We start from the raw sequence: 24,820 nt of genomic DNA, 5'->3' as shown, positions 1-24,820 counted from the left end.
TCCATTAGGACCCAGACCTGGACCCCCATAACTCACCCTGTCTTGGTCCCACTGTCTTCTTACCCTTGGAAGCACACAGTGCCTGGGAACTATATGTGAAACACAGTGCCTGGGAACTGTCTGGGCCTGTTATGTATGGAGAGCTACAGTGTCTTCAGAAAGTATTCAACACCTTTGTTAAGGCATGCCTAAATAAGTTAGGAGTAAAAATGTGCTTTAAGAGTAAGATAATACGTTGCATGAACTCCCTCTGTGTGCAATAATATTGTTTAACATGATTTTTGAATGACTACCTCATCTCTGTACCCCACACATACAATTATCTGTAAGGTCCCTCAGTCAAGCAGTGAATTTCAAACACTGATTCAACCATAAAGAACAGCAAGGTTTTCCAATGCCTCGCAAAGAAGGACACCTATTGAGCATGGTAAAGTTATTAATTACACTTTTGGTGGTGTATCAATACACCCGCTCACTAGAAAGAGACTGGCGTCCTTCCTAACTCAGTTGCCAGAGAGGTAGGAAACCGCTCAGGGATTTCATCGAGGCCAATGGTGACTTTAAAACAGTTAGAGTTTATTGGCTGTGATAGCAGCCAGGATGGATCGACAACATTGTAGTTACTCTACAATACTAACTTAAATGACAACGTGAAAAGAAGGAAGCCTGTACAGCATAAAAATATTCAAAAACATGCATCCTGTTGGCAACAAGGCACTAAAGTAATTCTGCAAAAAATGTGGCAAAGCATTTTTGTCCTGAATACAAAGTGTTATGTTTGAGGCAAATCCAATACAACACATTACTGAGTACCACTCCATATTGTCAAGCATAGTGGTGGCTGCATAATGTTATGGGTATGCTTGTAATCATTAAGGACTGAAACAGTCCTTAATGATTAAATGAAACAGAATGGAGCTAAGCACAGGCAAAATCATAGAGGAAAACATGGTTCAGTCTGCTTTCCACCAGACACTGGGAAATGAATTCACCTTTCAGCAGGACAATAATCTAAAACACAAGGCCAAATCTACACTGGGGTTGCTTACCAAGAAGACAGTGAATGTTGCTGAGTTAGTTTTGACTTAAATCTGCTTATAATTCTATGGCAAGACATGAAAATGGTTGTCGAGCAATGATCAACAACCCATTTGACAGAGCTTGAAGCATTTTCAAAAGAATAATGTGCAAATATTGTAAATTCCAGGTGTACAAAACTCTTAGACTTACCCAGAAAGACTCACAGCTGTAATTAATGTCAAAGGGGATTCTAACAAAAGGTGTGAATACTTGTGTAAATGAGATTTCTGTTTAAAATTTTCAATACATTTGTGAAGATTTCTAAAAACATGTTTTCACTGTCGTTATGGGGTATTGTGTGTAGATGGGTGAGGGGGGAAAAGTATATTTAATCCAAATATGTTGATGTGCAGTATAGAATCAGAACATGAACTAGTGACAAAGGATCTCAAGGCTTGTTTACTAACAGACAAGTCAACAGTGTTTGGACGTTTTTGGGCTCTGTCTACTGTTGGCGATTTCAGCTCTGGCATGTGGTCATTTTGGATCAGGGTGACAAGGTAGTTTAGAGCAGCGGTTTTGAACTGAAAATATGTTTTGGGAGTATGTAAAACCAGTCAAACATTAGAAAAGGATATTTGGCCAGAAAAGTTTGAAAAGGGCTGTTTAATACTTCCACAGGAGCAGTATGTCATATATATATCTATATAAAGGTAGTATGCCCTACCTTTGAACAAGTGAATATTATTATTCAACTAATGGCAGCTGCCTACATTTCTTTCTCAGCCGTGCTGTGTTGGTTGCACAACAAAATTCTGAATGCAAGTTTGCTTTATGGAGTTGGTAACACTTAGAAAATCAATGGTTTCAAAGCAAGCGCACATGTTCACAGCTCCTGAAACCACAAATGGATTACAGATAATTTTTTCCCTTTTGTATTTTTGTTGTTGCATTTACCGGCTGTAAATGTGGTGCATTCTGTATTTTCTGTTGCTTCATAGGAGCTGGCTTTGAGCAGGATGAGGGGAAAGGCGGGATTCGATCAAAGACAGCCATGACGATTCCCCCATAAATGGATTTTGAATGCATTAGTTTAGGAGGCTGGAACCCGACAAAACAATACAGATAAAAATACCATGGTGCAGTCTTTGAACCCGCTGTGATGACAGCGTTTATGGATTGCTTTCTGTTCCAGGGCTGCGTCTGTCTCGTCTTCAGGTTGTAGATGCCATCTCCCTTCCAATGCTGTTCTGTTCTGACATTGTCAAATCGCACATCTACAAAATGTTTGTCATCTACAAACAGTTATTTTGAGATCCCAACATCTTCCTCAGACTGGAAAAAAATTCAACTGAGAAAATTTGAGTGTCCCTTATGTAAATGAGATTTACTTTCCTCATTTTTTCTCAGTAGATTAATTGATGTACGTACAGATCTAAAGTATGATTGAGTCATTATGTTTTACCAGTTAGTGCATTTTCATTATTATTGTTCCTGATGTAGTGCTACACTGTAGTGGGGTGTGTTCTCAAGCTATATATGTGACTGAGGAAGTTTCCCTTTTCTTCCCTAAAAGCAATGAACCTCACCTTCATTGAACAATGGCCATTTACTTGGCATTTCTGTCTGTAAAGTTTAAAATAGAACACTTACGTACAAGAAACTATAGCTAAAAAGCTGTGCGTTCATCTAAATGCCAGCCATTTAGTTAAGGCAGCAGATTAATGGCTGTAATTATCTGGGAGGCTTTAAAGAGCCAAGCCCTACTCAGATAATCGTTTCCATGTAGATAGAATAGTATGGCCATAAACAGTTTTAGGGAAGGATACTGAGCATTTGTGGGGGTTTTCTGTGCAAGGAGTTAACAAAACTTTCACAAAGTGATCAGTGGCACTGACATTCATATTGCATTATCTCACTTTCTAGCAGATTTTTCTCCTTAGCTGCAGGTATGTGTTTACAATACATTGAGAGTGGTGCTGAGATGTCAATTAGCCAGCCAGACAATGTCAGACCAGATTCAGACAAACAGGTCCCCAGACATCAAAGGAGAATAGTGTTCTACTTTTAAGGAGAGAAAATAACTAAGTTGCCATGATTTCCTGATTAGGGAGATGGTGATATGCCTGGCCCTGTCAGAATAACAGAACAATATGGCTTCATAAAAGGCTGTGAATGTTCTCTGCTGTTTCTCAACACAGAGGGTCCCTCAGGGGTACATACTTAGTCCCCTCCTGTACTCCTGTTCACCCACAAATGTGTGGCCACGCACGACTCCAACACCACCATTAAGTTTGCCGATGACACAACGGTGGTAGGCTTGATCACCGCCAACGATGACACAACGGTGATAGGCCTGATCACCGCCAACGATGACACAAGGGTGGTAGGCCTGATCACCGCCAACGATGACACAAGGGTGGTAGGCCTGATCACTGCCAACGATGACACAAGGGTGGTAGGCCTGATCACCGCCAACGATGAGACGGCCTATAGGGAGGAGGTCAGAGACCTGGCAGTGTGGTGCCAGGACAACAAACTCTCCCTCAATGTGAGCAAGACAAATAAGCTGAAAGTTGACTACAGGAAAAGGGGGGCCGGTCATGCCCCCATTCACATCAACGGGGCTATAGTGGAGCAGGTCGAGAGCTTCAAGTTCCTTTGTGTCCACATCACTAAGGACCTGTCAATGAGAAAGATGGTGCCAAAAGACATGGCAGCTCTGCTTCTAGCGCCTAAGCAATTTCACAGGTTTTTTAAATAGTTTTGTTATTTCTTACATTATTAACCGGAAATAACTTTTGGATATCAGAGCGGCTGTAACTCACCAGCATTCTGACCAGAAATACAACTTTGCTAAATTAGAACCTTTTGTTGCCCCCAAGGCAATTGAGATTATTCCAGATGCTGCTCCAAGATGCCGCAGGTGGAGAAGAGGTATTCGGAGTGGACTTTTAGTCCAACTCAGGAGCTGTGCACACCATCCACCGCTTCTGAGTATATTACTCGCTATTGTTCAGTCCCTGGACAATAAAGTAGACAAGCACAGGGTGAGGATCTCCTTACAGACAGACATCATGGACTGTAACATACTCTGTTTCACAAAATCATGTCTCTCTCCAGATATACTGTCCCCGTCCAGACAACCAGCTGGGTTCTCAGTACATTGCGCAGACAGGAATAAAGAACTCGCCAGGAAGAAGAAAGGCGCAGGTGTATGTCTCATGATTAACTACTCATGGTGTGATTGTGATAATGTACAAGAACTCAAGTCCTTTTGCTCACCCGACCTAGAATACCTCGCAATCAAATGCTGACCGTATTACCTCCAAAGAGAATTCTCTTTGTGTAACGGCTGTTGGTGGAAGAAGGTGAGGACCAAGGTGCAGCGTGGTACATGTTCATATTATTTATTCGAAACTGAACACTAAAAATACAAAACAACAAATGGAACAACTGAAACAGTCCTGTCTGGTGCAGACACAAAACAGAAAGCAACTATCCACACAACCCATGTGGGCAAGAGCTACCTAAGTATGGTTCTCAATCAGAGACAACGATAGACAGCTGTCCCTGATTGAGAACCATACCCGACCAAAAACAAAGAAATACAAAAACATAGAAAAAGGAACATGGAATGCCCACCCTAGTGTAACGGATGTGAAATAGCTAGCTAGTTAGCGGTGGTGCGCGCTAAATAGCGTTTCAATCAGTGACGTCACTTGCACTGAGACCTTGAAGTAGTGGTTCCCCTTGCTCTGCAAGGGCCGCGGCTTTTGTGGAGCGATTCTGCGGAAAAGGAGGAGGTCAAAAGGGGGGTGAGTGTAACGGATGTGAAATGGCTAGCTAGTTAGCGGTGGTGCGCGCTAAATAGCGTTTCAATCGGTGACGTCACTTGCTCTGAGACCTTGAAGTAGTGGTTCCTCTTGCTCTGCAAGGGCCGTGGCTTTTGTGGAGCGATGGGTAGCGATGCTTCGTGGGTGACTGTTATTAATGTGTGTAGAGAGTCCCTGGTTCGCGCCCCCGGGTATGGGCGAGGGGACGGTCTAAAGTTTTACTGTTACACTAGTCACATGACACTTTGGTTTAGGGTTGATCTCAATTAGTAGATTGTTTGGTCAATAGGCTGTTGGTCGACCGAGATTTTCTTTAGTCAAGCAGTAGCAAATATATATACTGAAGTATTTGGACACCCCTTGAAATTAGTGGATTAATCTATTTCAGCCACACCCGTTGCTGACGTGTATAAAATCAACCACACAGCCATGCAATCTCCATAGACAAACACTGACAGTAGATTGGCCTGTATTGAAGAGCTCCGTGACTTTCAACGTGGCAATGTGATAGGACGCCACCTTTCCAACAAGTCAGTTAGTAAAATGTATGCCCTATTATAGCTGCCCTGATCAACTGTAAGTGCTGTTATTGTGAATTGGAACAGCTCAGCAACAACAGATCAGCCGCAAAGTGGTAGGCCACACAAGCTCACTGAATGGGAGTGCTTCAGCTCGTAAAAATCATCTGTCCTAGGTTGCAACACTCACAACCGAGTTCCAAACTGCCTCTGGAAGCAACGTCAGCACAATAACTGTTCTTTGGGAGCTTCATGAAATGGGTTCCAACGGCCAAGCAGCCGCACACAAGCCTAAGATCATTCTTTTACTTTTAGATTTGTGTGTTGTTGTGAATTGTTAGATACTACTGCACTGTTGGAGCTAGGAACACAAGCATTTTGCTACACCCGCAATAACATCTGCTAAATAGGTGTACGCGACCAATAAAATGTGACTTAATTTCATTGTCCAAACACACCAAGACAGTCATGAAGAGTGCACGACAACACATATTCCCTCAGGAGGCTGAAAAGATTTGGCATGGGACCTCAGATTCTCAAAGTTCTACAGCTGCACCATTGAGAACATCCTGGTTGCATCACCAGAATGGCAACTGCTCGGCATCAGACCACAAGGCGCTACAAAGGGTAGTGCGTACGGCCCAGTACATCACTGGGGCCGAGCTTCCTGCCGTTCAGGACTTCGATACCAGGCAGTGTCAGACTGCAGCCACACAGGACATAGACTGTTGACTGTTCTCTGCTACCGCATGGCATGTGGTTCCGTAGCGCCAAGTCTGGGACCAAAAGACTCCTTAACAGCTTCTACCCCCAAACCATAAAATGGTTGAAAAGTTAATCAGATGGCTACCCGGACTATTAACATTGACCCCATTATTTTATTCTTATTTATTCAAATGTTTTGCACTGACTCTATTGTACAGGCTCAATGTACACTCACTGGAGGCATATACACATGGACACACATGCATATTGATGCTATATGCACACATGCATGCATTCGCATTCCTTCACACTCTTGACATATTCTACTGCTACTCTCTGTTTATTATCTATGGACATTTACCCCTACCTACAGTACATGCACATATTACCTTGACTAACCCATACCCCTGCACATTGACTGGTTACTGGTACCCCTTGTATATAGCCTCGTTATTGTTATTTTATTCTTACCATTTTTCCTTTAGTTTATTTCTTACTTTTTAAAAACTGCATCATTGCTTAATTAAGGGCACTGAAGTAAGCATTTTGGGGTAAGGTCTACCTACACCTGTTGTATCCGGCTCATGTGACAAATCAAATTTGATTTGTTATATTTGATAATGCCAGCCAGGTCCAATGTCTCAGGTTTTGAATGAGAAGTTCATATGAGAAAGGTTGGCTGGCAGACCTGCTTCTGGATCTGTTTGTGAAGTTATTGCCAAAAGGAAATGTTGTCAACACCCAAATGTGCCATCAGAGACCTTTGCTGTTCTTTTTACACAAGGTGTATTTGTTACATTCCAAAGCTCGAAGATGTTAAATAAGGAATAAGCAGCTGTTTTCCACCCCAAATGCCACAGCTTGCTGTAGAAAATCTCTGACATGACTTATATTGCCCTCATCAAGCTCATTAGAAGAGTGTGAGCAGTGGTGGAAAAAGTACCCAATTTTCATACTTGAGTAAAAGTAAAGTTACATTAATTTACTGAAGTAAAACTGAAAGTCACCCAGTAAAATACTACTTGAGTAAAAGTCTAAAAGTATTTGGTTTTAAATATACTTAAGTATCAAAAGTAAATGTGATAGTTTAGTTTATGGACAGCCAGGGGCACACTTCAACACCCAGACATAATTTACAAACAAAGCATTTGTGTTTAGTGAGTCTGCCAGATCAGACGCAGTAGGGATGACCAGGGATTTTCCCTTGATAAATGTGTGAATTGGACATTCATGAATGTCCTGCTAACCATTCAAAATGTAACGAGTACTTTTGGGTGTCAGGGAAAATGTATGGAGGAAAAAGTGCAACATTTTCTTTAGGAATGTAGTGAAGTAAAAGTTGTCCAAAATATAAATAGCCAAGTATGCCCCAAAAAACAACTTAGTACTTTAAAGTACTTTTACTTAAATACTTACCACTGAGTGTGACACACACAGATCTCTCGTTCTCTATCCCCTGTCTAGACACGAGGGTCCTCCCATGCATAAGGAGTTTAGAAGACCCTTAGCTTACTGTACATTAGAGTGATGCAGAGGGGGAGTGGGGATGATGATGATGTTGACAGTATCTTAGGCAAAGATCCATGGCATGTTAGACCTGACCATAAGCACAGTTCAGATGCATCAGACAGGCAAAACAGAATTATTTTATAGGTTCGTGTGGATTGTGCACTTAATAGCTCTGCTTTCAAACCAGTTAATTATTCAGTGGATGGGGTTGGGGCGGGCAAAGGATATGAGGGGGAACAAAAGGCGAACAGCACAGGGGATAATGACTTCGGGCCGATAAACCGAGGGGAGAGTTTGCGGGATTCCACCCGGAGGGGCAGTTCCCGGGTGGACAGCCATACCTTCTGCCCTTAGCCAATGCCGGTGGCGATCTGCTTGTCATCCATACCTGGAGGTGGTTTTGAGAAGGTCCGACCGGGCTCTCCTCCAGGTATGACGACAACGGCAGACAAACATCTGGGCAGAAGTTATGCCGACCTCTTATTCTTACTCAGGGAAGAGCGGGGGCTGATACCCCAGGGGACACTCAAAAGGTGACAGGCCCGTGGCAGAGCAGGGAAGGGTGTATTCGACCCACACAAGCTGCTGGCTCCAGGTGGTGGGGTTGGCTGAGACCAGGCAGTGCAGAGTAGTCTCTAGGTCCTTGTTGGCTCGCTCTGACTGGCCGTTGGACTGGTGGTGGAACCCGGAGGACATGCTGGCCCACGACCCAATGAAGGTGCAGAATGCCTTCCAGATGGGGGAAGACCCGTGACAAAGTCCAGGGAGATGTGAGACCAGGGACGGTGAGGGACCAGCAGAAGTTGGAGGAGACCAGCCGGAGCTTGCCGAGGAGTCTTGTTCTGTGCACAAACTGTGCAAGCGGCGACGAATGTGGACAGGTCAGGGACCATGGTAGGCCACCAAAAGCATTGTCGCACAAAAGCCAGGGTCCGTGTGGACCCGAGCCAGGATCACGGAGCGGACGGCGTCAGTAAAAACATCCGGTTATCAGGCGGGTTCCAAGGTAGTAGTCACAGGGCTATAACGCTGTGACAGTGCATCCGGCTTGAACCGTGTGAACAGCAGGGCCCATCTAGCTTTCCTGGAATTGAGGTCTTTGGCGGTGAGGCGATACTCCAGACTCTTGTGGTCTGTCCACACGATGAACGGATGTTCTGCCCCCCCAACCAGTGCCTATATTTCGCCAATGCCATCATCACCGTGAGAAGCTCACGATTCCCCACATTGGTGTTGAGGCAAGGTGTAGGGATATAGCTTGAGGTCCAGGGCAGAATGCTGGGACAGGACAGCCCCCACTCCGACATCCGAAGCATCGGCCTCCACCACGAACTGACGGGATGGGTTAGGATGAACCAAGATGGGAGCTGTGGTGAAGCGATGTTTGAGGTCCTGAACGCCCGGTCAGCAGCTGGAGACCAAGTGAACGGAACCTTGGGCGAGGTGAATGCAGATAGGGGGGAAGCCAAGGTGCTGTTACACCGGATAAAGTGGCGATAGAAGTTGGCGAACGCCGGGAAATGTTGCAGCTGCACCCTGGAAGTAGGCTGGGGCCAATCCACCACTGTTTTCAGTTCCCTGCAGTGATGATGTAACCCATTGTGGAGTGATGGAACTCACACTTCTCTGCTTTTACAAACAGCTGGTTCTCCAGGAGGCATTGGAGAACCTGTCGGACGTGGAGCACATGTTCTTGGGTGGAGCAGGAGAAGACAAGCATATCATTGAGGTGGACAAAGAAGAACCGGTTCAACATGTAGCTGAGAACATCATTTAATCAGAGCCTGGAAAACAGCAGGGGCGTTGGTAAGGCCAAATGGCATGACCAGATACTCGTTGTGACCGCTGGCCGTACTTATTTTTCACCATAATTTGCAAATAAACTCATTAAAAATCCTACAATGTGATTTTCTGGGGTTTTATTCTCTCTTTTGTCTGTCATAGTTGAAGTGTACCTATGATGAAAATTACAGGCCTCTCTCATCTTTTTAAGTGGGAGAACTTGCACAATTGGTGGCTGACTAAATACTTTTTTGCCCCACTGTACATAACAAACAAGCAGTAGATATTGGTTACTAACAATGATGGAAAAAGTCCCTAGTGGGCTAAGCCGATATGACGGCTTGGTAGATAAAGGGAAGGGAGTGTGGACTGAGAGAGCGGGAAAGACCACATGGAGTCATTACACACAGTCTATAATTATATTGATTGAAATGCTAATCCTTTGCCCATGAATGGCCGCTTGTTTGAAAAAAAATTGCAATTCATAATTACAACATGTCGTTGTTGTCTTCTCTGTTGGAATCCGGTCCGTCTGCAGGAGAGTTCATCAGAGTCTCTCTGGTTGCGTTTCCCAAAAGATCAAAATCCTTCATGTTGTTAGAATGGATACTTCAGAGTACCATTAAGGAATGTTCTCATAGAATAGCAGTATTGGCGGTTGTCTGTATTCTCGTCCTAGGTTTACGTGATTTCTAGCTGCAGACTAGTAATTAATGTCTAAGATCTGCTCTTATTCTGTAGGGATCGATTAGTCTCAGATTTGAACCATTTCCAGCCGTGTAGCCAATGCTCCATGTGGTATGGTTTTGCCCTTTTGTAGAGTTGTAGTTTAAACCACTTCACACACCAGCGTCACCCGGCAGGTTTTGGTCTCAGAAATTAAACCATTTGCAACCTCAGCTCACGCTGGGGTTTGCTTAGTCTGATGTGAATTTCATCAGGAGTGGGTTTTATGCATTTCAGTAGAAAAGGGCAGTCCATGATGCCAACGTAATGTCTATGCTCATGTGGGCTTGGCCACTGACTAGTTAATCTTTATATGAAAATCCATACTCATTTAGATGGTTAGTAGCACATAAAAAAAAATTCACAAATAGTTGTATGTGTAATCACATACATTTCACAATATTTAGATGTAAACCTGACAGCTGGGAAATGTACACTTTAAGAGATACAGTTATGTGTGTTTCCTGTCCTTCATGAGATCACCACATGAAACACTCCTCATAAGGGACAGTGAAGTGTCCACAGAATATTCCCACATTCTCAAAAGTAGCAATATTGTTTAATTCTCACCTTTTCGAGGATTAGAAGTTTGGCCAGGTCTCTGTTCTGGGAGACTCCCTCAATACTGCATGGTAGTTTATACCTGGTATTTATGACCTGAGGTAATAATCCTGGGTTAAGAGAGGTGAGGGGAGGGGCATGATCTACACTCAGAAAGGGCCACATCATGACAGCGGAGTGACCGGTGAGGTGGCACTGCTAACAGCCGAGTTACTGAGGGGCTGTGAGGTTACCTTCGTAGTAGGCTGCCTCCGAGCCAACCCACAGAATTGCTCCAGCAAGATGTCCAACACCCTGTCATGGTGTTCGGGCCAAGGTGTGGACCCCCTCCATAAGGCCACAAATCAAATCCTTGTGCCTATTAATGGTGGCTCCTTGGGAGGAGATGGCGTTGCGCAGCTGGTCCGAGTCTGCTGGGTCAGTCATGGACAGGTTGTATTATCACGTTTCACGTAAGACCCAGATGCAGACAACGTCGAAGTAACAACAGTTTATTAATCGAACAGGGGCAGACAAAAAGCAGGTCAAGGGCAGGCAGAGGTTGGTAATCCAGATAGGTGGGGCAAAGGTACAGGATGGCAGGCAGGGTCAGGGCAGGCAGAATGGTCAACACCGGGAAAATTAGGAAACAGGAACATATCGAGAGACAGGAGCAGAGGGGAAAACGCTGGTAGGCAAAAAAAAAAAAAAAAACTGGCAACAGACAGAGAACACAGTTATAAATACGCAGGGGATAATGGGGAAGATGGGCAACACCTGGAGGGGTGTGGAGACAATCACAAGGACAGATGAAACAGATCAGGGTGTGACACCACCTCCTTTTCTGTTTAACTCTTTAACTGTCTCTTCTTGAAAAATATATGTATATTTACAGTACCAGACAAAAGTTTGGACACCTACTCATTGCAGAGTGTTTCTTTATTTGTATTATTTTCAACATTGAATAATAATAATGAATACATCAAAACTATGAAATAACACAAATGGAATCATGTAGTAACCAAAAAAGTGTTACCGAATCTAAATATATTTGAGATTCTTCAAAGTAGCCACCCTTTGTCTTGATGACAGCTTTGCACACTCTTGGCATTCTCTCAACCAGCTTCATGAGGTAGTCATCTGGCATGCATTTCAATTAACAGGTGTTTGGAATTACTTTCCTTAATGCGTTTGAGCCAATCAGTTGTGTTGTGACATGGTAGGGGTGGTATACAGAAGATGACCCTATTTGGTAAAAGAACTAGTCCATATTATGTCAAGAACAGTTCAAATAAGTAAAGAGATATGACAGTTCGTCATTATTTAGCCTTAGAAATTGCAGCCCAAATAAATGCTTCACAGAGTTCAAGTAACAGACACATCTCAACATCAACTGTTCAGAGTGAAGGCCTCATTCAGAGTGAATGAGGCATTTATAGTCGAATTGCTGAAAAGAAACCACTACTAAAGGACACTAATAATAAGAAGAGACTTGCTTGGGCCAAGAAACACGAGCAATGGACATTAGACCGGTGGAAACCTGTCCTTTGGTCTGATGAGTCTGATTTTTTGATTTTTGGTTCCAACCCCTGTCTTTCTAAGACACAGAGTAGGTGAGCGGATGTCTCTACATGTGTGGTTCCCACTGTGAAGCATGGAGGAGGAGGTGTGATTGTGTGGGGGTGCTTTGCTGATTATGCTGTCAGTGAATTATTTAGAATTCAAGGCACACTTAACCAGCATGGCTACCATAGCATTCTGCAGCGATATGCCATCCCATCTGATTTGTGCTTATTTCCAATATCATTATGTGCCATTCTGAGGGCAAGACAAAAAACATTTAAATGCCTTTGAACGAGGTATGGTACTCGGTGCCAAGTCACAATCCATGGCTCAATTGTTTCAGGGCTTAAAAATCATTCTTTAACCTGTGTCCTCCCCTTCATCTACACTGGATCATAGCTTTCACCTGGATTCACCTGGTCAGTCTATGTAGTGGAAATGTGTTCCTAATGTTTTGTACACTCAGTGTATAGTGCAATGTCCCCTAAAACAATTTTTTTACATTTTGAAATGATCCAGGTTTTTCATACATGTTCAGACTACCTTTTGAGATAATTAATATTTGGCAAAGTACAATTTTCGTATTAATATTATAGGCATTATTTTAGATGCGACATTTAGTCTGAATATGGATTAAATCTCTTCAAGGGGCATGAAATGCAGTTTCACCAATTTATGTTGCATAATATAGTGTGTTGTCAACAATGCAATATTTTATTCACCAATATAAGTATTTGCATAAAAATACTTTATAGTACCTTATATTGACTTATGAAATGCGTGGTTGAGCACATTTTTTTGCCTTTTTACATGTTAACTATTTATTTACAAATTCATACTCTTCAAGGTCTCTACTAATTGTTATGGTGCTATATTTATCCCTCACCAACTGAGTTCCTTTCTTTTATCCCATATCTTTGATGACAAGTTTTTTGTTTTCGTACAGCCCTCTGAGTGGGTAAAGTTAGAGTGCCACAACACTGAACTGCAGGAACCCAAAAGGAAACAAATTATGTAAATTGATGCAGGAGGCTGGGGGAGTTGACCAATCAAGTTAAAGTGAATTTTAAAAAATCATGTCCACTTCTAAATCCACTGTCAAAACATACTCTACCAGCAAAATGTTTATAATTTAATTTGTTTATTTCATTTTGCTTTACAGTAGTTATCTTGATGTGTCTTTTTAAGCCTAGCCTTAAGAGGACAAGGCTTGTAGAAAATGGCACATCAGGAACAATAATTGCACATAGTAATTTCACATTTCACATTAAATCTATCAGACCTTAATTCTTTTCCCTTCTTGCATCACAGTTCCTCGCTCCCATTGAACATTTCATTCTATGATTACCTCATAAATCTCCATAACTGATCTGCCATAAAAGTGTATTTCTTTGTCTGAAACAGCCTCAGCCAAAATCACTCTAACTCAGCATAATGACAACAATATTTTCCCCTTTTAAGTGACCCAAAAGAACAACTCAGCAATATGTTGTTTTAATTTATTTGTACAATGTAACCACCAGGTATCAAAGAAAGGCTGTTTTTGAGGCAAGTACGTTTAAACAGACTATCAGACAATGAAACTATGGACCATTCTGAACTGGTTGACTCTCTCTTCAATAACACTAGTCTCTTTTTATTTCTCTTTGTTCTTTCCCAGAGCCATCCAGCTAAACCCCATCTATTTCCGCCACCATCTGCGCCAGGCCATGGTGTATCGACTGCTGGGGAACCCATGTGCCGCGGCGAGGTAAGAGTTGGTGGTAAATGCTAGGGTGTGAGGAGGGGGTCCTCCACAGGAAATGAAGATAGATTAACTTTGGCTAAAGCCCCAAGTCATTTACAGAGGGAGGATGAACACATGTCCAGTCAGCGGGTTGTATCATCGGCTCGCCGACTGTTGGATCCGTCTTTTCCAGGAAAAATATGTTCATGGAGACACATAAATACTAACTGCTCGCTGTAGTATGAGTAGTGGGTAGAGGACAATTAGACTCATAATTACATTCTCTTCTAACGCTGCCATAACCCAGATACTAGAAGCCATCACTTCCTACAGCTCCGGTGTTGTTAATGTGTCCACCAGTAGTTCCCTACATATGACGGTGCTTATTCTATATTGAATGAGGAGGGAATCAATCTCAAAGGGCTCCAGAGCCACAGCCGACCGTCTGCTATTTATTTTGTTAATGTCCCTTCCTGTTTCATCATTATCGAACCACATCATTGGAATGGGCTGGAGCAGAGAGCAGGTTAAGTTTGGTTAATCTCTCTCGCTCTTTCCCCCCTCCATCCCTCTTCTTTTGAATTGTCTGGGGGACCAATTAAATCAAAATTTAGCGACCTGCCTACTAATACAAAAATAAAAGGGCCTCGTGTATTTAGCAGTTTTCCGTGTGCATTAGGGCTTTGATAAACAGTCAATGGGAAGGTCAGTTGCCTTTTCTTGGGTCTCTGTGTTGGGGTTCTGGCATTGGGCCTGAACTGAATGGCTACAGTACAGTTGTCAGGGATCCAGGGAGGAGAGGGAGAGGAGGACACAGGCAGTGGACAGGGCTCTGTCTCTCCTCCGGACACGTCTCAGACTCCTGTCCATTCCCCTCAGGTCAGCCAATGCTGACACTGCTCTGTCCTGGACACTCCAAAACAGAAAATCAGCATCTTTGCCTAGGCTCAAATCATCGTAGATTAGTGAACTGAGGGATGCACCTTGTCAAGGCATTGCATATGCTGTTTCTGTTATGACATTTTACATTTGAGTCATTTAGCAGACACTCTTATTCCAGAGCGACTTACAGGAGCAATTAGGGTTACGTGCCTTGCTCAAGGGCACATTGACAGAAGTTTCACCTAGTCGGCTTGGGATTTGAATCACCAACCTTTCGCTTAATGGTCCAACGCTCTAAACCGCTTGGCTACCTATGAGAAAAGCAGTCATAATCTTGGCCTGCTGAAAATAACTTATTAACTGTGTCTTCTGGATGGCACATTGGTAAAGATTGCTTGTGTGTACCTCTCTGGGTACAGTAGGTGTATGAGCTACAATGGAATCTTTGTCATACAATAGACTAAAACCTTTTTTGTTTTGGAATTTCAAGAGATTTTGTGCTTAGCCTTGCTTATAAGGCACTCCATTTTCTTGGAAATTATATAAAGCCATATCAAAGCTAATTACATGGATAAGTGAATGCATTCCTTAAGCCGTTTCAGGTGGGCAGATAATTAACGAACATCAATCTCATTTAATATTAATTTAATGGTTCTGTTCTTTTATATGCCAATGGTAGTGAGAATGTGATGGATTCTCCCCTTTGTTCCATGAAGAAATCCTGCTAGTAGAAGGCTCTCACCATGCCTCCACTGAATTGTGCTTTGCAATTTTCCTGACATTTGGTGCACTTTCCATCATTGGACAGTCATCTGCAGACAATTACATTACAGGTTGCCACCTTGAAGATTGAATAGGAATGTTTATTTGACCACTCGTATGCTATAACATGTCTCTCCTGTAGAGGGTTTCTTCCCAGGAAAAAGGCTCTGTGAAGACTGGGATTTTAGACAAAGGAATTTGTCCATTTAAGCAATTAAGGGTCATGGTTTCCTCTCTCTAGTGTCAAACTGCGTTGGCACAGAAATTTAATGAATAGAGTGGCTCTGAATTATTGAATACCCATATAATGCTGCATTGATCCTAATAGCCTCGTTTTTGGCAAATATGTTTTACATTTTGTAGGAACATTTATCACTTGACAAATGTGGCCGTTATGTACATTAGTGATCCGCAGGTTGACTCATAACCTGCAGTCCCCACAGTTATATCCGCGGTGTGGGCGGGTTAAGGGTCATGGAATATTGTGTGGATGAAGGGCGGGTAGGTGGCGGTCGGGTTGAAACAATACATTTAAAAAAATCTATAAATGTTTTTCTTTCATAATTTTTTGTCTAACTGGCATTAGTACGTAAGTCTAAGCTTCAGGCCCTAACTTTACACGCGCCAGATAGCATACACGCCAATCGGGCAGCAAAAGTTAAGGTCTATCCACTGAGGCAAAAAGGACAATGTCTGTGTTTTTAATTCAAAAAGCGAAAGCTGTGAAATGGAGAGTTGAAAATAAAGAGAAGAGAGGGCCAGAAAAGTAATGTTTGGGAAAGATTTGATGAAGTGGTAAAAGAGGATGATAGCAGTGCCTATGTTATGTGAATGATGATTGTGAGGCGCTGTAGAAATTTGACAGTCACAAGATGGGGACTTCAAAAGAAGCCTATGGCACGAGAAGGGAACTATAGCCTACTGTTCAGATGGGTACAATGGAAACTGAAATATGGACACTGACTGTAGGTCTATAACTTCTCACATAGTCTTAATATGAACTCCTGTAGAATTAAGCATTTCTTGCAGTAAAATCGTACACCAAATGTACATTCTGACTCAGGAGTGGAGAAACATGATTTCTTTGTTTCAGCATCTTGAGAGGTGCTATCTTTATAAGCATCATAAAAGCTGATAGTACTTCAACCACATAAAACATGTGTCCAAGCCGAACTGAAATCTTATCAGAAACATGTTGGGTTCTTTTCACAGCTTTCTATTTTCTCACAACTGGTCAAACTGATGTTATTTAGACATTTTCCCCCCCCCGAGGTCCCTAAACGTCTTTGCTCTGTGAAAGAAGCAGAGAAGGCAGAGGAACTTTACCGACGTCAACTAGATTGAAGCATTCTTTCTCTCATTTAGGACCTATTCTAGCGAGCAAGGGTTTATTTAGTCTTCTAGGGAAACATACAAAGACAGGAGAGAAGGTGCATGTATTTCATTATAGACTAACAAATAGCCTACCAAAATTCCATAATTATAAGCAGAAAAAGATCTAAATTAGGCTAAATAAATCCTGCACCCCCTGTCAAATCGTTCCGTCCTCTCTGACTGTAGCCTACAGATCATTTTCTATATTTGCAGGTTAGGGTCGGACATTTTCACTTTAGCACAGTAGGGCAGTTGTAGATGGATTATTAGCAATTGCGTGCGGGTGAACAAACGGCTGACCAGCGCACCGCTAATGTGCATTCCATTTATAAAGAACTACTTCATTGTAATCAGATGGCTAATATTAATACTATGCATGCCGGCAGTGGCGGATTTAGGTATGGGCGACATGGGCATTTGCCCAAATGGTGACATTTGCGTAATTTGTTTTTCTATCACTCATTTGCACGTCACTTCAGTGATATCATGTCACCATGTGGGACTGTGGGTCAATTAACCTTGTCAGAGTGGGCACCCTGATTGTAGTTTGTGAGCTAGGCAGGCTACTGCCTGGGAAGGTCTCCCATTCAGAAGTACGAGCTGGGCAGGGGGGTGGGGGTAGGTTGACCTCAGGTCTCCCTACTGGAAGCCCGAGGTTGTGGGAGTGGGGGAATATATCAAATAGCTCACCTCTAACTTTGTACAGTACTAATGCAATTAGTAAAATCAGTCACACTATGAAATGGTTTGTGTGAAATCGTTAAGAATAATATAAAACCGGTCTGCACACCACCAAGGTGAATTGTTTTAGTCTTGACTCTTGGTTGACAGTTTTGGGGGATGGGTAATGTATTGATGCTCGAGTGCCAAATCAACACAAATGGATAAGAAAATGTCTAAGCCATCAGGTGCCCAGTTTAGGAAAAAGAGGAAAGAAGAGAGAAACGCGCAAAAGATAAAGGTATGCAGCTATGTCCTCTCTTTATGAGTATAATATTATGCATGTCATGAAATAGGCTAGTATAACACTATTATTTGTTAGCCTATGTTGCTATGTTGCTTGCTATGCTATTACACATAGGGCGACAATATTCCGTTTTCTGTCCAACTAGCTTACATAGTATTAGATATCATTTCACACAGTTTCATCATGATAATGTGTGTAGCCTGCAGCAAAATGATTACAATCTAAATAGCACATTATTGATTTTGTTAACTTTCATAACTTTCATAAATGTTTTCTGTGATTGTGTGACTATGTCCTGAGCTCAGTAAGCGGAATTTCCAATGCTGTAGGCTTACTTAGAAGATGTCTATATTATGCTGATATTTTGTATCTTTTGTGATATATTGAGTCTTTTGGGGTGTCTTATGCCTAGAATTAACCAAGGAGGTTGGTTGTATGGTTCACGTGGTTCCTATTCTGAAAGTTTTATGAATTGTGCATAATGACATATATTTAAATGTGCAACAAATGTATTTAGGGTGTCAGACTCATATACTGTATTTCAATTCAGGGGCACTTCTGAAATATTTTGGAGCACCCTCTGGCACTGGCCAGGATGAGGAGCCATCTACCTCTTCAGCCACACAGGCCTCTTCAGAAATGATCTCGGAGCCTCAGAATGAGGAGCCATCCACCTCCTCAGCCACACAGGTGTTTTCACAAATGTTGTCTGAGCCTGAGGATGAAGACCCATTTGCTTCCACTTCTCCCCAGCAGGATTCTTCAGGTGTGTTTGTGCACGAGCACGTGTGTGTGTGTGTGTGTGTGTGAGTACACACGCATGTGTTTGTGTACATCCCTGCATAATATAAACAAAATAAATACTTTCCCTTTTGCAAAGTTTTAAGTTTCCATATTGTAGGTAATGATGATTTTATTATTACTGGGTATGTATATGGGATGTTCCATCACTATAAAACTATAAATGCTGTGAATAATGTGTGTAAACTAATGTCCATGTGCTCACCATTAGAAATGCATTCCCACCAAATCCTGCTGCTGAGGATGAACCACTGTCTACAGACCCTACAGACTGGCCTTCAGTTCTGACTGACAGAATTCGTACACGACTAGTTTGCGAGAACCAAGTGAGGTACCACCGAACTCTGTTTTCCCAAGGAATGAGAGTGATGGAATAAGTTGCCACCACCAGTATTTCAGGAAGACCTTGGTGAGTGGTGAAACAATCCCTAGAAGTTGGTTGGTGTATTCCGAAAGAAACAACAGCCTCTTCTGCTGCGAACTCTTTTCTAAGAAGAAATTTAATTTAGCAAACTCAGGTCTGACAAACTGGAAACATGCAAGTTCGTTGCGGACTTCACACAACAGCAGTTCAGAACACCAAAACTGCATGAAAACATGGAAAGAACTGGCAATGAGGATCAAAAAAGGGGAAACAATTGATAAACATGAGATGGCACTTATGGAGGATGAGAAGATCAGATGGAGAGCGGTGTGGACACGTCTGACTGCTATTGTGCAGTCTGACCATTAGAAATCTGGCACTAAGGGGACACACAGAAACACTGTACTCTCCATCAAATGGACATTTCCTCAGAGGTTGAACTGATGGCACAATTTGATCCAGTCATGAAAGAGCACTTTAGCCGTGTCCAAAAATGGACCTGGAGTCACACCACCAGCTACCTTGGCCACCAAATACAGAATGAACTCATTGATTTGTTGAGCAGCAAGGTCATTTCAATAATGGTGCGTGACATCAAGCTGGCAAAATGATTCTCTATCATTCTAGATTCCACCTCAGGTGTCATCCACACTGAACAGTTGTCAGGAGGAAGAGCACCTCATAAAGGAACATTTTATGGGGGTTTTGGAGGTTGAGGAGCCAACATTTGATCCCATGATTCTCAAAAGATTAGCGGAGCTAAAAATGACTTTTGAGGACTGCAGAGGACAGTCTATGATAATGGGGCCAACATGAGAGGCAAAAACAAAGGTGTCCAATCCAGACTCCTGGAAATGAATCCAAGAGCTCTATTTATACCATGTGGGGCTCACACATTGAACCTGGTTGTGGCTGATGCTGCTAAAAGTTCTGTCGATGCCACAGGTTACTTTGGCATCTTACACAAACTGTACACCTTGTTCTCAGCCTCCACACAGTGATGGGCCATCCTGAAAAAACATGTGGACATCACTTTGAAGATGTGGACTGAGACAAGGTGGAAGAGTAAAGTTAAGTGTCGAGCCACTGAGGTATCAGGCAGCAGCGGTGAGAGAGGCACTGAGGTATCAGGCAGCAGCGGTGAGAGAGGCACTGAGGTATCAGACAGCAGCGGTGAGAGAGGCACTGAGGTATCAGACAGCAGCGGTGAGAGAGGCACTGAGGTATCAGACAGCAGAGGTGAGAGAGGCACTGAGGTATCAGACAGCAGAGGTGAGAGAGGCACTGAGGTATCAGGCAGCAGCGGTGAGAGAGGCACTGAGGTTTCAGGCAGCAGCGGTGAGAGAGGCACTGAGGTATCAGGCAGCAGCGGTGAGAGAGGCACTGAGGTATCAGACAGCAGCGGTGAGAGAGACACTGAGGTATCAGACAGCAGCGGTGAGAGAGGCACTGAGGTATCAGGCAGCAGCGGTGAGAGAGGCACTGAGGTATCAGACAGCAGCGGTGAGAGAGGCACTGAGGTATCAGACAGCAGCAGTGAGAGAGGCACTGAGGTATCAGACAGCAGCGGTGAGAGAGGCACTGAGGTATCAGGCAGCAGCGGTGAGAGAGGCACTGAGGTATCAGACAGCAGCGGTGAGAGAGGCACTGAGGTATCAGACAGCAGCGGTGAGAGAGGCACTGAGGTATCAGGCAGCAGCAGTGAGAGAGGCACTGAGGTATCAGGCAGCAGCGGTGAGAGAGGCACTGAGGTATCAGGCAGCAGCGGTGAGAGAGGCACTGAGGTATCAGGCAGCAGCGGTGAGAGAGGCACTGAGGTATCAGGCAGCAGCGGTGAGAGAGGCACTGAGGTATCAGGCAGCAGCGGTGAGAGAGGCACTGAGGTATCAGGCAGCAGCGGTGAGAGAGGCACTGAGGTATCAGGCAGCAGCGGTGAGAGAGGCACTGAGGTATCAGGCAGCAGCGGTGAGAGAGGCACTGAGGTATCAGGCAGCAGCGGTGAGAGAGGCACTGAGGTATCAGACAGCAGCGGTGAGAGAGGCACTGAGGTATCAGGCAGCAGCGGTGAGAGAGGCACTGAGGTATCAGGCAGCAGCAGTGAGAGAGGCACTGAGGTATCAGGCAGCAGCAGTGAGAGAGGCACTGAGGTATCAGGCAGCATTAATTTGAATTTGGCGCTCTGCCATTCCACCGGATGTTGTCGAGGTGTCCCGCTAGCGGCACGCCTTTCCTAAACATTAAAGGAAAAGAAAGAAAAAAAGACAATGACCCTGCTTGAGCTGCTGATATTTATACACGAAAGGGAGCTCTCAGAAATGTATCCACATTTATGGACTGCTCTCAGAATTTGACTTACTCTTCCAGTGACCGTAGCTGAAGCAGAGAGGAGCTTTTCAAAGCTGAAGCTCATCAAATCCTACCTGAGGTCCACTATGCCACAATGAATGCCTTAGTGGCCTTGCTGTCATCAGTATTAACCATGCAATTGCTGGGCAGATTTCTTATGATGATATAATTGATTACTTTGAATCAAGGAAGGCAAGAAAGGTCAGGGTTTAGATGGCAGTTGTGCAATTTAGTTTGTTTCTCCTGTTTGAAGTGCAATAGTGTAATAATCAGGTTCTCTTCTTTATAAGTGTGTTATTCTATTTGTGTATTTGTGTGATAGAGGATTTGTGCAATTGAGTTTTTTGTGTGTTTTTTGTTAGCAATAGGGTAATCGTGTAATAATTATATTTTCTGTATTTGTATTTATATACTACAATTTGTTTCTATTTGTCTTTGTTACTTTTTGATATTTATGTGTCTTATTATGTATATATTTTTATATTTATATAGTTTTAAATGTTGTCTGAATAAAAATGACAGTTAGTGCAGAATGGTGCTTGTTGTTGGCTGTGGGGTAGATGAAGGTGGGGTTCTCCCAGGGAGCCATACAAGCTAGAACCACCACTGCATGCCAGTCTCTCTTGGCTTAGAGTTGAGGAAAGACTGACTGCTTCACTTCTTTTTTTTTTTAAAGAAACAAGAAACATGTTGGAAATTGCAAGTTGTTTGCACTTACACAAAGCACTGACCCCCACGAGACACCAGTTATTTTAGTCCCCGGGTCCAGAACAAATTCAAGGAAAGGTACAGTATTATACAGAGCCATGAGTGAATGGAACTCCCTTCCATCTCATATAGTGCAAGTGAACAGCAAACCTGCTTTTTTAAAAAACATATAAAGCAACACCTCACGGCACCACACCTCTTCCCCGTGGGAGCTACTTGTTGTATGTACTGACATGTATGTGGAACTGAAAGATGCTCACAGACTACATTTTAATATTTGTAAATGTATGTAAAGTCTTTTGTCTAATGTATTTTTTGTTATCTGTCAGAGCCCAGTAAACTTGCTGTCTCCATTGGCGTTGGCTAATGGGGATCCTAATGAATCAAATCAAATGTATATCAATAGACACATGTATGCCATGATTATGGGAACTAGAGGAGGTAGGCTACTGAGTGCCTGGTGAATGGAGAGAAAAATATCCTGTACACACCACTAACTCATTTTCTTATACAATTCACTTTAGTCTTCCATTATGCATACATCTGATTTGCCAAGCCCAGACCTCAGATTTGTGTGAGAAAAGAGGTGTTGAATGCCAAACCTTTTGCACTCGGGAGCCAAGAGTATGTAGAATGCTGACACCAGTAGAAAACAACGCCATTCTCTACAGCTGCATGTGCTGCTAATGGAGCAGCTGTGGGGTTGGGCTGTTATTTTCTGCAGATTTAAAAGACCATTCTTACAATGGTGTGTCACCTGAGTATCAGAACATATCTATGTTGTGGTACAATACAGCTACCTGGGCTGAGCTGCTGTGTGAAGGGAGTTGGTGGTGATGATGAATTGACCATCCCCTAGTAGTCCACTGTGCTGTGGGGCTGCTGTGGCCTTCCTTCTTACCTTCCCCATCACTTTGGGTTTTTTTCTTCTTCCTTAGCCTTTAATGGTGTCACATTGTGAAGTCTCTACACAAGCTGCCTCTATTGGCCATTTTTTCAGGCCAGCCGTCACAAAGGGCCCCATGCTGTCAGACTGGTCATTATCTTGATATGAGGGGTCAGGCCGGTCCCAAATGTTTTTTTCTGTCTTGAGATTGTTGTTTTTAGGTTGTCATGCTGTCCTTTGACAAATCTCTTATTGTTCGTCCATACCCCCCATGTGGCCAGAGTGAGAGCACTAACAGGAACTTTTCAAATGAACCCAAATCCCAGTCTGCCTGTTGAATTTAACTCTGTCAAATTGACTGCCAGTATTGACATAAAGGAGATATCAAGTGGACGAGGGGCTGTAGGCAGCAGGCTAGTCTCATAGGGCGGTCACAGTGCAACCAGAAAGGTTTCCAATTCCAAGTGTTTTGAAGATGTTTTTAAAAGGCTTGTGATAGCCACATCTACTTTCTGTGACATCACTCAATAGACAGGGCCTCTCATGTAAGGGAGCTATTGATCTAATCATCCCTGTTACCTTGGACCCTCAGAAAAGGGGATTAAGGGGTCAATTGACATTATTGGCAAACCTGTTTTTATAGCTCTCTCTGTTACAAGAGTGGCATGACAGGATTTTAAATGGGTGTTTGCTCTCACTCTGTAACAAAGATAATATATTTCAAACTGAGATGACTATGGCACTCTGCTTCCAAACAATAGCTGTTTCTATATGCAGCTTCATGCTATATGCAAACTATGCCAGCAATTAGCATTCCATTGAATGCTTCATGAGGGGGAAATCCAAGATGCAGGCTTCTCTCAATCTTGGCTTTATTGTAGAGATCGCATAGAGTTAGCACTCTGATTGTACATTGAAAGCTACCAATGCATTTGACCATTTAATTGTTGTGGGAATGCTAAGACTCTAGGGCTTACTAGATGGACTTCACGCCCATTAACCAGGCATGAGTCCTAACCTCCGCTGTAGTCAATAGAGGCTGGTCCAACAATGGAAAATCAGTTGCTTCACTCTTTGGGGAGTGCAATTGGGTTTTCCTTTCTCAAACACACACCAGTGCTCTCATGAGGTTCATTGATTGTGGCTGTGATGATGACTTCAACCATGCCTGGCCTCTCTCTCTCTCTGGCAATCCAGGCCCACTGGCCCATCCATCTATCCCTTAGAGCTGAGCCATCATCATCACTGTCAGATGAACCAATCATGACCAATTACTGGGATTATCTTTCAGTGATCACAGCACATCTGGCAGCCATCAGCCACTGTATAGATTGTTGGAAGCAGGGGAGACAGCAACCTGGCAGGCCAAGGCATGATCCTAGCTGCTAGAGACCTGGCCAGTGCCAACAGGGTTGAACTGCAACTAGGGGAAAGGGGCATACCTAGTCAAAAACTGAATGCAATTAACAGAAATGTGTCTTCCGCATTTAACCCAAACCCTCTGAATTAGAGAGGTGCGGGGGGGCTGCCTTAATCGGCGCCCAGGGAGCAATTGTTGTCGGAGGTGGACTGCCTTGCTCAAGGGCAGAACGGTAGATTTTTCCACCTTGCCGGTTCAGGGATTCGAATCAGCAACCTTTCGGTTACCGCACCTAGAATATTATTATTATCATCATCACCACTCAGCCTCTTTCTTCCAGCCCTTGTCCCAACAAGTACCAACGCTTAAGATAATTTATTGGTAGCTTCTTCTCTGGTGGGGAGCCAAACATCAGCCAAAAAGAGAATAAATATTTGATGTAAAA

General features: G+C 43.3%; 1 protein-coding gene across 1 annotated transcript in view; it reads left to right on the top strand.

Annotated features, from left to right (window-relative positions):
- The window catches only part of LOC115108740 (spermatogenesis-associated protein 16), a 49,672-nt gene that overhangs the window by 2,456 nt on the left and 22,396 nt on the right, over positions 1-24,820 (top strand). The window contains exon 3 of the mRNA XM_065008509.1: positions 13,860-13,949. Within this exon, the coding sequence (XP_064864581.1) occupies positions 13,860-13,949 (90 nt within the window). The remainder of the gene's footprint in view (positions 1-13,859; positions 13,950-24,820) is intronic.

This window comes from Oncorhynchus nerka, linkage group LG24 (genome assembly GCF_034236695.1).
Source record: "Oncorhynchus nerka isolate Pitt River linkage group LG24, Oner_Uvic_2.0, whole genome shotgun sequence".
Lineage (NCBI taxonomy): Eukaryota > Metazoa > Chordata > Actinopteri > Salmoniformes > Salmonidae > Oncorhynchus > Oncorhynchus nerka.
This window is presented reverse-complemented; position numbering and strand designations above follow the sequence as displayed.